General features: G+C 37.8%; 2 protein-coding genes across 2 annotated transcripts; one reads left to right on the top strand and one right to left on the bottom strand.

The window, feature by feature from the left end:
- The first annotated feature begins 7,319 nt into the window (after positions 1 to 7,319).
- LOC103987993 (acetolactate synthase 1, chloroplastic) lies at positions 7,320 to 9,612 on the top strand. Its single transcript, XM_009406480.3, has one exon. The coding sequence runs from the start codon at positions 7,368 to 7,370 to the stop codon at positions 9,348 to 9,350; it is 1,983 nt and encodes a 660-aa protein (XP_009404755.2). The 5' UTR covers positions 7,320 to 7,367; the 3' UTR covers positions 9,351 to 9,612.
- Positions 9,613 to 13,898: 4,286 nt separating this feature from the next.
- LOC135614974 (nuclear transcription factor Y subunit C-4-like) lies at positions 13,899 to 15,019 on the bottom strand. The gene has a single exon (XM_065112881.1). The coding sequence runs from the start codon at positions 14,681 to 14,683 to the stop codon at positions 14,042 to 14,044; it is 642 nt and encodes a 213-aa protein (XP_064968953.1). The 5' UTR covers positions 14,684 to 15,019; the 3' UTR covers positions 13,899 to 14,041.
- Between the last annotated feature and the right edge of the window lie 144 nt (positions 15,020 to 15,163).

The following is a 15,163-nucleotide window of genomic DNA, read 5'->3' on the forward strand; positions in this document are numbered from 1 at the left end:
AAATAATAATAATAATACGTAAAATAAAAGATGGTTTTCTTAAAAAATACTATGATATTTTATAATATATATATATCCCTTATTTTCTTCTTTTTTTAAATAATATTTTTAATTTAAAAATATTTAAATTATCCCTCAATTTTTTTTTGTTTATTAGAGTATTTTGACTACCATAATAAAAATATTATAAATAATTTAAGTGGGGACTTCTAACCTCAATAAAACAAACTATAAACTTAAAAATATGCCATTATAATAGTTTATGAGTAATTACAATTAAAAATACATAATTTGATATTGCTTAGAATATTTTTTAAAATAATATTTTATTGGATAAACCTGAGACAAACAAAAGCACTGCAACATTTGAATGCTGATTAAAAACAATATTGACAAAAAAAACTTTTTTAAGAGATATTTTAGGTATTTTATTAAATTAGGATTACTGTTTAGGAAATATCTTCTATAAAATAATTAAATATGAATATTTATATAAAAATATATATATATAATATATCTGTTAGGGCAAATGACGATATATGATTTTTCTCAACAAAGTAAAGATATTTTCTTGTATAGTTGAAAAATCTTATCTGCTATCAAATCCTCTAATCTAATCTGCTAATCATCAACACCTCACACTAACCCATCAACTCTACTTTACCACCTTGGCTCCACCTGACCAACAAAAAAAAAACCTTGTTAATCCACATAATAGGGTTGTATGGCTAATGAGCTGACTCCATATCATCAACACCATTGGTTTCACATCGAAGAGATATGGATTTTACACGGTTGCCATGTCATTTTTCTATATTCAACACAGGTTTATTGCAATTACAATCAAACTTTATGCCCACATTATTATATGAATTGCACTATAAATAAGAATGCATAGGTATAACTAAAGAGAACAATTTATGTTTGATATATTCCATTAGACTAGTAAAATTTTAGAAGAATATTATCGATATAGTATTACAAGATTTTGAATACTATTTGGAGGAGTTTGCTTTAGACCGGCTCAATAAAAGAATCAAGTTGAATTTAAATTAATTTTCAACTTGGATAATTAAAATTTATTATGATAATATCAAAACAAAAATATGATTAAAAAAAAATTATTCAAAAAGGTTGTGCCGACAAATATGATTGAATGTGTGGTAAAGAGGGTACCAGTGCAATAAATAAATGTCTTAGAAAGTTCAAAAGCAAACGCAATCCAATGTAAACATCCTAAGAAGTTACTCATCATATGATATGATACCTCACACACCATCAAGTGATGGAAAGGAGGAGCATGGTGCATGCATGACTCTTAATTAAATGATTACCTTTCAATATTTCAAGCTAGATTTCGTTTTTTAAGCAAAAAAAAAAATTGTTTTGAGTCCTCCAACGTTTTTATAGTTAGAAAGGTTTTAAGATATAATTTTGAATTCCATAATAAGTAAATTTTAGATAGGGTTAAAGGTGGACTTTAGCTCTATCATTTTTGGTAATGCACTATTTAAGTTTTTATAATTTACTCGTATTTAAAATAATTTTTATATTTTTTAAAACATAACATATAAGTCTAAATTAACATACGTTAGAGTTTGCTTACATAACAAACTCATAATAAACTATTAATATAATGACATATATAATTTAAGTAAAAAAATAGAGTCCATTTTAACCCTTGTGGTTTTTGTCATAAACCGTTTAGGCTCTTATATTTTAGTTTGTCTAAAATAACTTCTATATTTTTAAAAATATAACATATAAGTCCCTCATGTTAAATTTGAGTTGACATATGTTAGAGTCTGAGTTCACATGTTGACTCACAATAAATCATTAATATAATAACATATGTAATTTAAGTTAAAAAAATATTTATCTTGTCGAGGAAGAAGAAGCGATAGAGGTTGCAATGACAAATGAAGGCAGAGAGTCAAAAGTAAGAGAGGCCGGAGGCGAAGATAAGAGAGAGTTGAACCACCATGTCGCGATGGGTGCGAGTGTAGGAGAGTACGAAGTGAGAGGCAATGGGGGACGAAGATGCCCAAAATGAGGAAGAGAGATTAAGAGACAATTGCATTGCCAACGTTGGACTGGTCGATGCATATCCACCTGAGGTAGGATCGGAAGCTCTTGAACTTATCGTCAATGCGGGAGAGGCCACGTGTGTACAACGCCCTGTTAGGCAACAACGACTCATCTCACCATTGATGGTGATCTCAATTTTTTAATTTAAATTATATATATTATTATATTAATAGTTTATTATAAGTCAGTATACCATGTAAGCAAACTCTAACGTCTGTTAATGAGACTTAATAGGAGGGGCTTATATATATTAGTTATAGGTGCCCTACAAGCTAATCACATGAATGATGACACTTGTGACACGTTGCGATAATATCTTTACTTATTATTACTGGCATTTTATCACATATTAATTGGATGTATATTGTAATGTCTTTAAATCTGTGAAATAAGAATTGAATCATGATAAGATTATGATAATAAGACCGATTTATCTTTAAACACAAACCCTAAGTTATCATAGTCATAGGTTATTTAAGAAGGACATCGAGATAACCGGATAGACCGGTTCATTGTATACTCATTCATATAATGGAGGCGGTTGGTCTCATAATCGCTTGTGTATAAACACTAGATGTATAGTGCAAGTGCTCATTGGAAAATGAGTTCACTGATTGATCCGCTTACAAAATACTATATGGTTAATGATACCTGATGTTAGACAATGATTCTGTAGTCTAAATTGTGTATCTAGTCCTTAAACTTAAGACACCAAAAATATCTTATATGAGTACTCTATTCTTTGATGTTGGAGTTATAGGTTTGAAAGTTTCAGATATGGTACAATTGATTCTCGAGAATAACAACTAACTTTACGAAGACGATTGAGTGTCAACAAAGGATCATCCACTCTCGGTATCGCGAGAGGAATATCCCATGTGTACTCATTCAAACAAAATCTCTAGCTAGGGTCGTTCGGATTAGAAAATCCGATTAGAGCGAGACTCAAATAAGATTTCATATGGGCCTAACATTACCATGCCCAATATACAATCTTTGAGATATTAGATGAATGAGGGGTTATAGACACATGATAACTAACGATAGATATGTTCAATGGAGTAGATCCCCTGTATCATTTGGGGACTATGACATAGTAACTCAGTACGAATATAGTCGATGAATCGAGTGAATTATTATAAAGATAATAATTCACTATATCAAAAGGAGTTCTAATAGGATCGACTCACGGCCAACTCAGTATCAGACCTAAAGAGTCACACATATATGGTAGATATTGCAACGAGTAGAGGTATAAATATGATGATTGGATAAGTGGATAAGATCCAATTTGATGATTGGATATAGATCAAATTAGATGATTGGATAAGATCTAATTGAATAATCGAATATAGATCTAATGAGATTCATAGGCTAGAACTGTTGATGGTCGTCGCCTTGCGGTGTGCGTGGAGAGGGAGATCCTATAGCGACATGAGCATTATATCCCTTATGTGGATCATCGCTAGAGAGGAGTACGCGAGTTCTCTTTCATCTCTTTCATCTATTCCGTTAAATCTGAAAATTTCGAGGATATACGATCTCCCCAAGTAACACTTCTCACACGATACATATGATTTTTTTATTTTACAGTTTTCTCGTGCACCAATCGTCACACAACGACCAAGTACTTAAATTTGAAAAATCTGATTTTGTTTATTGTTTTTCGTTGCGCTTGAGATACTGACCTATGATTTCTCAGTAATATACTATATTTTTAAAAATATATCTATTATTTTACACGTGAGCAAAACTATAAAAGCTTAAGTGATCAAAATCATATGAGCTAAAATAGATTTTTTTTAAAATTTAAATTATATATATCATTATATTAATAATTTATTATGAGTTAACATGACACCTAAGTAATATTTGTTAACTCAGATTCATGGGAGAGACTTATATGTTATATTTTTTAAAATATAAGAATTATTTTAGACACAAATAAATCATAAGGCCTTTCTCTTAAGGTACTGAACCACCGGCTCCTCGTCGGTGAGGTGAAACCTGAGCCCAGGTGGGAGCCTCAGCACTCCATGCCTCGCAACAGCACCCGGCTTCCTGTCCATCTGCAACTCGAACCAGGAAACAGAGGAAAGAAACTACTGCACCCAGCAGCAACAACAACGACAGCGAGGTCTCTCTTTGTCGAGCTTAAGGTCGATTCATGCTTTTTCTTCGTCCGGTTAGCGGAAAGAAGGTGCAGGGAGCAAGTGGACAAGGAGGTGGAGAGGGCGAGAGCGTGGGTGGGGGTGGGGATGTGGGTGAGGTAGTGGTGGTGGTGGTGGTGGTGGTGGTGGTGGGCTTTATAGGAGAGGTTTGCGGCCGCAAGGCGACGACTCCTGTGGCGTGAACCGGACTCAAACCTTTGACGCATCTTAAACAAATATAAATAACATGTCTGGTGACAGCGATTCACATATCTGAGAACATATCAAGTCATATGAAACTTCTCCTCTTAAGAGGATGAAGAAGAAGGAAACAGGGAAAAAAAAGACTTCTTCCTCTTCTATATTTCTTGCTGCCAGAGCAATTCCAGGAGGAGAAGTAACTCCAACAACAAACCCCATCAAAACTCAAAGAGCTTCCTTCCTCCTCTCTCTCTCTCTCTCTCTCTCTCTCTCTCTCTCTCTCTCTCTATATATATATATATATATATATATATATATATATATATATATATATATATATATATATATATATATATAGGATTAGTAGTAGGAAGACAAAAAAGAATCATTGATTAAAATGGAACTGGAGAATGCTTTCTTTAATTAGAAGAAGTCAAATTGAATAGACCAATGTGTAAAGAACTTTTTCCTTTTAATTATAATAAAATAGTGAAAAAAATATTTGATGTAAATTAGCACATCAAATCAAACTAATGTTTCACATCGAAATAACAAAAAAAAAAGGAAAAGGGTGTGTTTTCTTTTTCTTCTTTTACGACCTGTCATTGACCAAATTACCCTCACCAAGTTTCATACTTTTAGGTGAGATTTCGCGATGACTGAAAGGACAATGTAGTCATTTCATGATTACGTCAGTCTTACGACGACTCCTTCTCGCCTGTGAGATAAAACCTTTGTATTTTTCTGTTATGACGAAACCATCCTCGGGTCATAAGATCCAATCGCTTGTGATAATATCTTTACTTATTATTATTGGTATTTTATCACGTATTAATTGGATGTATATTGTAATGTCTTTAAATCTGTGAAATAAGAATTGAATCATGATAAGATTATGATAATAAGATCGATTTATCTTTAAACACAGACCTTAAGTTATCATAGTCATAAGTTATTTAAGAAGAACATCGAGATAACCGGATAGACCGGTTCATTGTATACTCATTCATATAATGAAGGCGGTTGGTCTCATAGTCGCTTGTGTATAAACACTAGATGTATAGTGCAAGTGCTCATTGGAAAATGAGTTCACTGATTGATCCGCTTACAAAATACTATATGGTTAATGATACCTGATGTTAGACAATGATTCTGTAGTCTAAATTATGTATCTGGTCCTTAAACTTGAGACACCAAAAATATCTTATATGAGCACTCTATTCTTTGTTGTTGGACTTATAGGTTTAAAAATTTCAGATCTGGTACAATTGATTCTCGGGAATAATAACTAACTTTACGAAGATGATTGAATGTCAACTGAGGATCATCCACTCTCGGTATCGCGAGAGAAATATCCCATGTTTATTCGTTCAAACAAAATCTCTAGCCAGGGTCGTTCCGATTAGAGAATTCGATTAGAGCGAGACTCGAATATATTTTATAACTAATGATAGATAGGTTCAATGGATTAGATCTCCTGTACCATTTGGGTACTATGACATAGTAGCTCGGTACGAACATAGTCAATGAGTCGAGTGAATTATTATGAAGATAATAATTCACTATATCAGAAGGAGTTCTGATATGATCGACTCACGACCAACTCAATATCAGACCTAAGGAGCCACACACATATGGTAGATATTACGACGAGTAAAAGTATGAATATAAGATATCCGCAGAGCCCCCAATTTGAATCATATCGATCAAATCAAATTGGATAAGTGGATAAAATCCAATTTGATGATTGTATAGAGATCAAATTAGAGATCTAATTGAATAATTGAATATAGATCTAATGAGATTCATAGGTACAACTGTTGGTCGTCGTCGCCTTGCGGTGTGCGTGGAGAGGGAGATCCCATAACGACATGAGCGTTATATCTCTTGTGTGGATCACCGCTAGAGAGGAGTATGCGAGTTCTCTTTCATCTATTCCATCGAATCTGAAAATTTCGGGGATATACGATCTCCCCAGGTAACACTTCTCACACGATATATGTGATTTTTTGATTTTTACAGTTTTCTCGTGCACCAATCGTCACACAACGACCAAGTGCTTAACTTTGGGAAATCTGATTTTGTCTTTTGTTTTCCGTTGCGCATGAGATACTGACCCATGATTTCCCAATAATATATTATGTTTTTAAAAATATATGTATTATTTTACACGTGAGCGCAACTATAAAAACTTAAGTGATCTATGACCAAAATCATATGAGCTAAAATAGATCTTATTTAAAATTTAAATTATATTTATTATTATATTAATAATTTATTATGAGTTAGCATGGTACGTGAGTAATTTTAACGTTTATTAACTCAGACTTCATGGAAGGAACTTATATGTTATATTTTTAAAAATATAAGAGTTATTTTAGACATAAATAAATCATAAGGGATATAAGAGTTATTTTAGACATAAATAAATCATAAGGGATTAAGTAGCCCATAACCAAAATCACATGATTTAAAATAGATCTTAACCCTTTTAAATATATATTAAAAGATATAAATTTGAAGATAACTGAATGAGATACATCAGAATAATATTTTAGATATTAATTTTTATAGATAAATGAGTTATCATCACCCTATCAATATTTTAAATAAGAATATTATAAATATTTAAACTATTAATATTTATCATAATAATATTAGAGAAATGCAAACCTTCAAGTCATAAATAAAGTCATATTATTTTTGTGATTTACGAGGATACCCTCCTTTCCTGTTTACTACCATACCAAAGTAATGGTGACGAAGCAGTCAGCCTCGACTGCGGTGACCACACCCGCTCATGTCTGCGGTTTCCGATCTCAGCCACTCGTCCCGTTCTTCGTCCCTATAAATAATTAGTCCTCAATTGACTCACTCCCTCTCTTTCTGCTCATCCAGATTAAAAAACCCCTTTTTTTCGTCCCCCAAATGGCTTCCTCTGCGGCGGCGGCGGTGGCTGCTGCGGGAGCCGTGATCACCCCATCGAAGTCATCCCACCCGCCCTTCTCCGCTGCCTACCGCCTCCTCTTCCCCCTCCCCAAGCCCCTCCATTCACTCTCCACCCGCCACCCCCACGTCCGGCCCATCTCCGCCTCCGCGGACCGCCGCCAGCCCCCCTCCGCTGCCGCCCCCACTGCCGACGCCACGACCGCCCCTCTCCTCCGTAACTTCGCCCCGGATGAGCCCCGCAAGGGCGCCGACATCCTAGTCGAGGCCCTTGAGCGGGAGGGCGTCACCGACCTTTTCGCCTACCCCGGCGGCGCCTCCATGGAGATCCATCAGGCTCTCACCCGCTCGCCATCTATCACCAACCACCTCCTCCGGCACGAGCAGGGGGAGGTCTTCGCTGCCTCTGGATACGCCCGCTCCACTGGTCGCCCTGGCGTGTGCATCGCCACCTCCGGCCCTGGCGCCACCAATCTCGTCTCCGGTCTCGCCGATGCCCTCCTTGACTCCGTCCCTCTCGTCGCCATCACCGGCCAGGTCCCTCGCCGCATGATCGGCACCGACGCTTTCCAGGAGACCCCCATCGTTGAGGTCACCAGATCCATCACCAAGCACAACTACCTGGTCCTCAACGTTGATGACATTCCCCGCATCATTAAAGAAGCCTTCTTTGTAGCCACCACGGGCCGCCCTGGCCCGGTGCTCGTTGACATCCCCAAGGACATCCAGCAGCAGCTTGCCATCCCTGTATGGGACCCACTGCTCCGCCTTCCCGGCTACATCTCCCGCCTCCCCAGGCTTCCTGCACGCCCTCTGCTCGATCAGATCCTCCGCCTGGTGTCGGAATCCCGTCGCCCAGTCCTCTATGTTGGTGGTGGCTGCTTGAACTCTAGCGAGGAGCTTCATCGGTTTGCAGACCTTACTGGCATCCCCATTGCAAGTACCCTAATGGGTCTCGGGGCCTATCCCACCGATGCTGAGCTATCATTGAAGATGTTGGGAATGCATGGGACGGTCTATGCCAACTATGCCATCGATAAAGCTGATCTGTTGCTTGCATTTGGTGTAAGGTTTGATGACCGTGTGACTGGAAAGATTGAAGCTTTTGCTAGCAGAGCAAAGATTGTGCACATTGACATTGATCCGGCTGAGATCGGGAAGAACAAGCAGCCACACGTTTCAATCTGTGCTGATGTGAAGTTGGCGTTGCAGGGAATGAATGCATTGATGGAGGAGACTGGGATTTATCAAAAGTTTGACTTTTCGACCTGGAGAGAAGAACTGGACAAGCAGAAGAAGATATACCCATTAAACTATAAGACTTTCGGGGATCAGATTCCTCCCCAGTATGCAATTCAGGTGCTTGATGAGCTAACGAATGGGGAGGCAATCATTACTACTGGTGTTGGGCAGCACCAGATGTGGGCCGCACAATATTACTCATACAAGAGGGCACGGCAGTGGCTGACATCAGCCGGACTAGGTGCTATGGGTTTCGGTTTACCAGCAGCAGCTGGTGCAGCTGTTGGGAATCCAGGCGTTACTGTCGTGGACATTGATGGGGATGGGAGTTTCCAGATGAATGCTCAGGAACTGGCAATGATTCGGATTGAGAATCTTCCTGTCAAGATTATGGTGTTGAACAACCAGCATTTGGGCATGGTCGTGCAATGGGAAGATCGATTCTACCATAGAAACAGGGCACATACTTATCTGGGGAACCCAGCAAATGAGACTGAGGTATTCCCTGATTTCTTGAAAATCTCAGAGGGGTATGGCATACCTGCTGCTCGTGTCACGAAGAAGAGTGAGGTTAGAGAAGCAATCAGGAAGATGCTGGAAACATCGGGGCCTTACTTGTTGGATGTGATCGTGCCACATGAGGAACATGTGTTGCCTATGATTCCAAGTGGCGGTGCGTTTAAAGATATGATACTTGATGGAGATGGAAGAACACCATATTAGTGCTTTTTAAGATAGGTAATCAGTTCAGTTCTGTTGTGGCATTGAGTATCAGTTCTGTTCTGTCGTGGCTTGAACTATGTATTTAGGACACTATAGTACTATCTTTCCTGTTGGTATGATGAGTTTTTCTCTGGCTATGGTCATATCTATGAACTACGAAATGTTATAGTCATGTCTACGACCTACGAGGACTGGTCAATCTTTTTCTTCCGTCTTGTTGTGTGTTTTGATCATTAGTTATTACATAGTTTGTTCGCTATCACTTATTTGGTATTGCTGGGTGTCCTTGTTGCACTTTCAGGGATTTTGTTTTATAAGCTTAAGAATAATTTCCTGCTTATGGCTTTTTTAAGTTCCATCATTCCATGAGAATATAGCTTCACTTTTTGCTTCCATTTCTTGTTTCTACTTAACTTGTTTAATTCAATATATCTGAAGCTTTTTTCCCTTGCCAATAGAAATGGTCACTGTAATGGTTTATATTTTAGCATGTATTTCATCTAATTCATGTGTACTAACCTAATCATGGAGCCAGGCTGTGCTCGTATGCACGCTGAGATTATTGAATGTGAAACCTGTAGAGGAAGTGCTTCTTTCCTTTCTTTTTTTACCTCAAAATTTCTTTTCATGCTATGTTTATCCTGTATCATTGTATTTCTTATATATTTTAAGATTTTAGAATGAATCTAAGAATGAATCATGCTTAAAGATTTTAGAATTAATCTAAGAATCAAAGGTGACGTGCAGTAAATAATGGCCTAAGGAACAGGGGAACATTAAAAACAGAAAATCTTTGTTTATTTGCACTTTTGCAGAAAGTATGAATATGTGGATAAGGAGAGGACAGTGCGTAATATTTTCCTTTGGGCTTTACATCACAGCCTCAAATGAGTTATAGCTCATTTCATACTAGGTTTAAATTAAACCATTTTGGTTCATATGGGGTAATTTAGTTCATTCAAGTCTGTGGATAGGTGTCTTTTTAGAAAGCATATCTAGGGATTCCTTTTTTTATTTGTTCAAATAGAACGATTGGTAAAAAAGAGTTAAAGTTGCATAGCAGAATTCTGCTGCTACATTTCAGCTAGTTAATTCCAGAAGTGAAAACTCAGTTCTTCTCACTCTTATTTCTTTTCGATTAATATAATACATTTTTTTGATTTTGGACTGATATGCCTATCTTTGGTTTGTGGATTTAATCTTTTCCCGACTAGACAGCCTTCTCATCCAAAATTATTGTTTTGGACAGATCACGGAGTAGAATTCAGATCCTTGATTAGTATTAGTTTGATCTATTCAGTTCAGATAAGATGCATTAAATGAAGGTTGGACCAAGTCTTATCTTGTGATGCAAAGGCCAAGCCTCAAGTTTGTAGATATATTGCTGCTTTCTTTACCTCATGCTGTTGATTAAATTGTATAAGGTGTTCGATTGACATATTATATATTGCTAGAATGTACCAATAATAGAAGCTAGGATTGCTAAATCTATGATCCACTGCTCTCTCTTCAAATATGTTTGCCCAAATGGTGTCTTTTACTGATGAAGGTACAAGATATTTCCTTTTTTCAGTGACAAATCTACTTGTTGAGACTTATGCAAGAACTGAATTGTTTTGGCCAACTGATAATTGTTTGCTTTTATATGGCCAGGATAGCAACATGATGAATCAGATCACAATAATATTGACAAATAGGGAGGGAATTGTGGGAGGTTAGAAGGGTAGTGAGGAAGAAGTATAAGGTTTTAAACTTGACAAACTTACCAGGAAATGAGGGCCCAGGAGCCACAAGAGCTCTTTTAATTCATTAGGAAAAATGCATGTGAATGTGAAAGTGCTTCAGGGCTTGGTGATTGCATATAGACATTTTTCTTCTTTAGACAGACAACTTGATGTAACTTGGTGTTGGACTGTCTTTTCTCATCTGAAGATTGAGGAGTCCTAATTGGAATTGTGATCTGGTGAAATAACTGGCTGCAAATTGCAGGTCATAGTTCCCTTCTTGCCACATCCTTGTCCTTTTCTCCTACCTGTGTCTCCCTGGCCTGCACTACTTATATCCATTCCCTTTTACTGATTACAATACACATGACCATATCTGTTGGAAATGATTAGTAAAGATGTCATACAAAGAAGGTTCTTGTAGCATGAAACAAAGATCTGTGACATGATCCTAAGCAGAGGTTGATTTTTTTTTTTTTCCTGTGAATGTAATGGATTTAGTAAGAAGGGGATCCCTCTCTAGCTCAATAAGGGATCCCACAATTTCATGTTCTGCTGCACTAATGAGTAGCTCAAGATAAATTTAGGGATTTGAAAAATTACACTATAATTAGGGTGAAAATTTCACATGAGTAGGACAATATAGACATGCATACATATAATAGCATGCGTGTGTGTGTGTGTGTGTGTGTGTGTGTGTATATATATATATATATATATATATATATATATATATATATATACTTGAGTTAAGAGAAGTAGAGGCAAAACCACAGCAGACTTAGATAAGCAAAATCCTCTGTATAACAAAAAGGGAAATTTTAATTTTTTTTCCTTAGAAACCTCTAAACTTTGTTTATTACTTCAACTCTCTGTGTGTGTATATGTATATATATATGTATATATATACATATATATATATATACATACATATATATACATATATATATATATATACATATATATACATATATATATATATATACATACATATATATATGTATGTATGTACAAAATAAAAATAATCATAGTGTAGTATGCATGAGAACTTTTCAATGTTCTGAGACCTAAATCTGATCTTTGTAACTTTATGATTGTTTTCTATAACAAGTTTACCTAATAAAAACATGAAACTATTGAGAGACTAGACAACATGTTTTTAACATCTGCACTGTGTATGGACAATCATGGAAGTATGACTTGGTCTTCTGCCTAAATGTTCAGTTGTTGCCAAAGAAATGGCATGTCCGAAGCATAACAGCTTTGATGTACACATAAAGAGTACATATAATATGTATCATTAAATATAATGCATGTCATTGGATAAATACGATATAATTAAAAAATATCCATGTTATGAGGATTTATCTATGTGATTATACATAGGATGAGCATTCAAATTATAAGTCGTAGTGTCGATAATGCCTTATAAGTTAGGCAGTTCAAAGCTAAAACAATTTGTAAGTGATACAAAAGGAATCTATGTCAAAATAGTTTGATTTAGGATCACTCTCATAATTTCATCATGGATTTAAAAGACAAAAAGTAATAATCAGAAATTACTAACACACACACATGAAAGACTCTTAAAAGTTCAAGTAACTGTTTATCAATCCCTCACTGAACTGGGTAACCTCTGGTTCCATACTGTAAGAACAAAGTTCAGAAACAGGCTGCAGGCTTATTCTTTTCACTGTCAGGTAAAGAGCCAAGGGGTTGATCTTACTATGGTTAGAGTAGCTTACTTGAATTAAGATAAAAATTTTGCTTCATTAACAACTGACTGAATGTTGCAGATGAGGATGACGGGTTCTACTTCAGCTATGAAATCATGTTTGGCTTTGACTGGTCTTCAGAACACAATTCAGCCTAGCTAGATATATTTTTTCAGCAAACTGTTGGATTTCAGAGGAAAAAACAATTTGGGATTACAGATGTGAAAGAAGAATTCTGAAATATGATGCAACAATTTAGCCTGTGGAAATGATCTCTTCAACTTGTACCACTATGCCATCATTGCTGGAACCTTTATGTTCACCTTCCTAGCTCTCTGCAGCAATAGCTGAATTGGATAAGAAGGATGAATGAAGAGATTGGAGATCAAGATTGTGTGGCCTAGTTTGGTCTTAGTAGGATATGGATTTGGGTGGAAGTTCTGAGTTGAAATGTTCTTGGCCCCTCAATATATCTCCTCATCTGAAAGAAGCTGGCCTTTGGACCAGCTGATCATGATTGTCAGCATCCAGTTTTCCTTGAAAGCAACATCAGTTTTCCTTTTCTCTACCTCATTTTACCTTTTTACCAAAGCTGGGCTTTGTCACCAATCTTTCTGAGGCTATAGACATGTAACCTATGAAAGCAACATCAGTTTTCCTTTGCTCTTCCTCATTTTACTTTCTTGAGTGTGTGGTTTCAGCTTTATTGTATTGGTTCAACCTGTTGCATGTTTTATGTTTCTGCTCTAGCATTGTATCATATTCTTAGGATGGATTACCTGTGATATATATTCAATCTCTTCCTAGATAAAAGTTCCAAGTTATTGAGTTATATTCCCTTCTACAACCTTTTGAAATGGTTGACTGGTCTGTTCTTACAGGACTGATGACCAACACAATGTGTAGATATTTTGATGATTTATACTAGAATATATTCATCCCAAGGTAATTGAAACTTGATATCTTAATGTAGTTGATAATTGTAGAAATTATTATGGGCATTCACTGACTAATGCAATCGAGAGTCAATTGCTTTCTTCTTGGTGGAGATGAAGGAATCCAAAGAGAATTAAGAGTGATGAAGGAATCTAAAGAGAACTCAAACCAAGTGAAGCAAGCATCCGATCGATTCAAGAGAACAGTGTCAGAGCCCATCATCACAAGCGGTGTTGATCTCTACGTACATGAGCAATGAAGGAAAGCATGGAAGAGAAGCCACAGTTATGTCTGATCTCTATGTGCATCATCTTCCTCACTGGGAACCGGGCGGCGGTGGAGGAGCAGCATATCCCGGCCCGTCCAAACTCTGACCGCTGCCATCCTCCGAAAGCACCTGGTGCCACATTGGCTGCCAAACCTGCGCCGGCTGCTGCGCGTACACGGAGGGATCGATTCCGGCCACCGCAGGCTGCCCCATCATGACTCTTGGCGGCGCCGGCTGTCCCATGGGAGGATAGTAGTAGGGCACGCCGGCGGCCGCACCACCCACCCCGCCTCCTCCCGCCAGTCCGAGTCCCTCTTCCTTCACCTCCTCCCTCGGCACAATGTCGACGAGGAAGTCGAATATCTCGGTCTGCGAGATGGCCGCGGCGATGTCGTTCTTCTGCAGCGTGCGCCGCTTGTTCTCCTCCGCGTGGAGCCACGAGCGGATGGTGAGCTCGAGGATGAACAGCTCGCAGGCCTTGGCGAACAGTATGGGGGCCTCCGCCGATATCATCCGCACGTCCTCGTCGGCCTTCATGATCTTCTTGATCCGCGCCAGGGGGAGCTGGTGGTTCTTGAAGTCGGTGGCTTGCTCGATCTCCTGCCGCTGGTAGTTCCAGAACATCTGCAGCTGCTGGAGGAGATGATGGAAGGGCGCCTGTGGATACGAGTGCAGCTGCTGGTTGTCCATGCAACGAGCTCAACAATGGAGGGGGAGGAGAGAGAGGCAATCTTTGCCTCCGGAGTTGGATCTTTCGGCCTCTTTCTACCGGATAGCTTCTCCTTCCTCGGAGTGGCAGAGCTGGGCGACAAAGGTACGGAGGAATGGGTCAGCTTTAGTAATGGCGCCAGTGGTGCTTAGCATGAGTAGACCTCAGATTGAGGAGGTAGGGGATATAGTGATAGGGGAAACGGATAATGTCAGATGTGGACTGTCAAGGAACAAGGGGGCCTTATCCTGCATACCTTATTTGTGTAGAGGTTGACTGGGGATGTTTTAGCTTTCCTTATTGGCTTGTTACTGAGGAAATCAAATGGAGAAAGAATTTGGAAATGTGAGAGAGAGAGAGAGAGAGAGAGAGAGAGAGAGAGAGAGAGAGTAAAATGTCATAAATGATCAAAAATTGACATGAAGGGCACCAGAATTTGACATATATGTTTATTTTACAGT

Source organism: Musa acuminata, chromosome BXJ2-6 (genome assembly GCF_036884655.1).
Source record: "Musa acuminata AAA Group cultivar baxijiao chromosome BXJ2-6, Cavendish_Baxijiao_AAA, whole genome shotgun sequence".
In the NCBI taxonomy this organism is placed as follows: Eukaryota; Viridiplantae; Streptophyta; class Magnoliopsida; order Zingiberales; family Musaceae; genus Musa; species Musa acuminata.

Excerpts from the sequence above, each read along its gene's own strand:
- LOC103987993 (XM_009406480.3), top strand. The coding sequence starts at position 7,368 with ATGGCTTCCTCTGCGGCGGCGGCGGTGGCTGCTGCGGGAGCCGTGATC.
- LOC135614974 (XM_065112881.1), bottom strand. The coding sequence starts at position 14,683 with ATGGACAACCAGCAGCTGCACTCGTATCCACAGGCGCCCTTCCATCAT.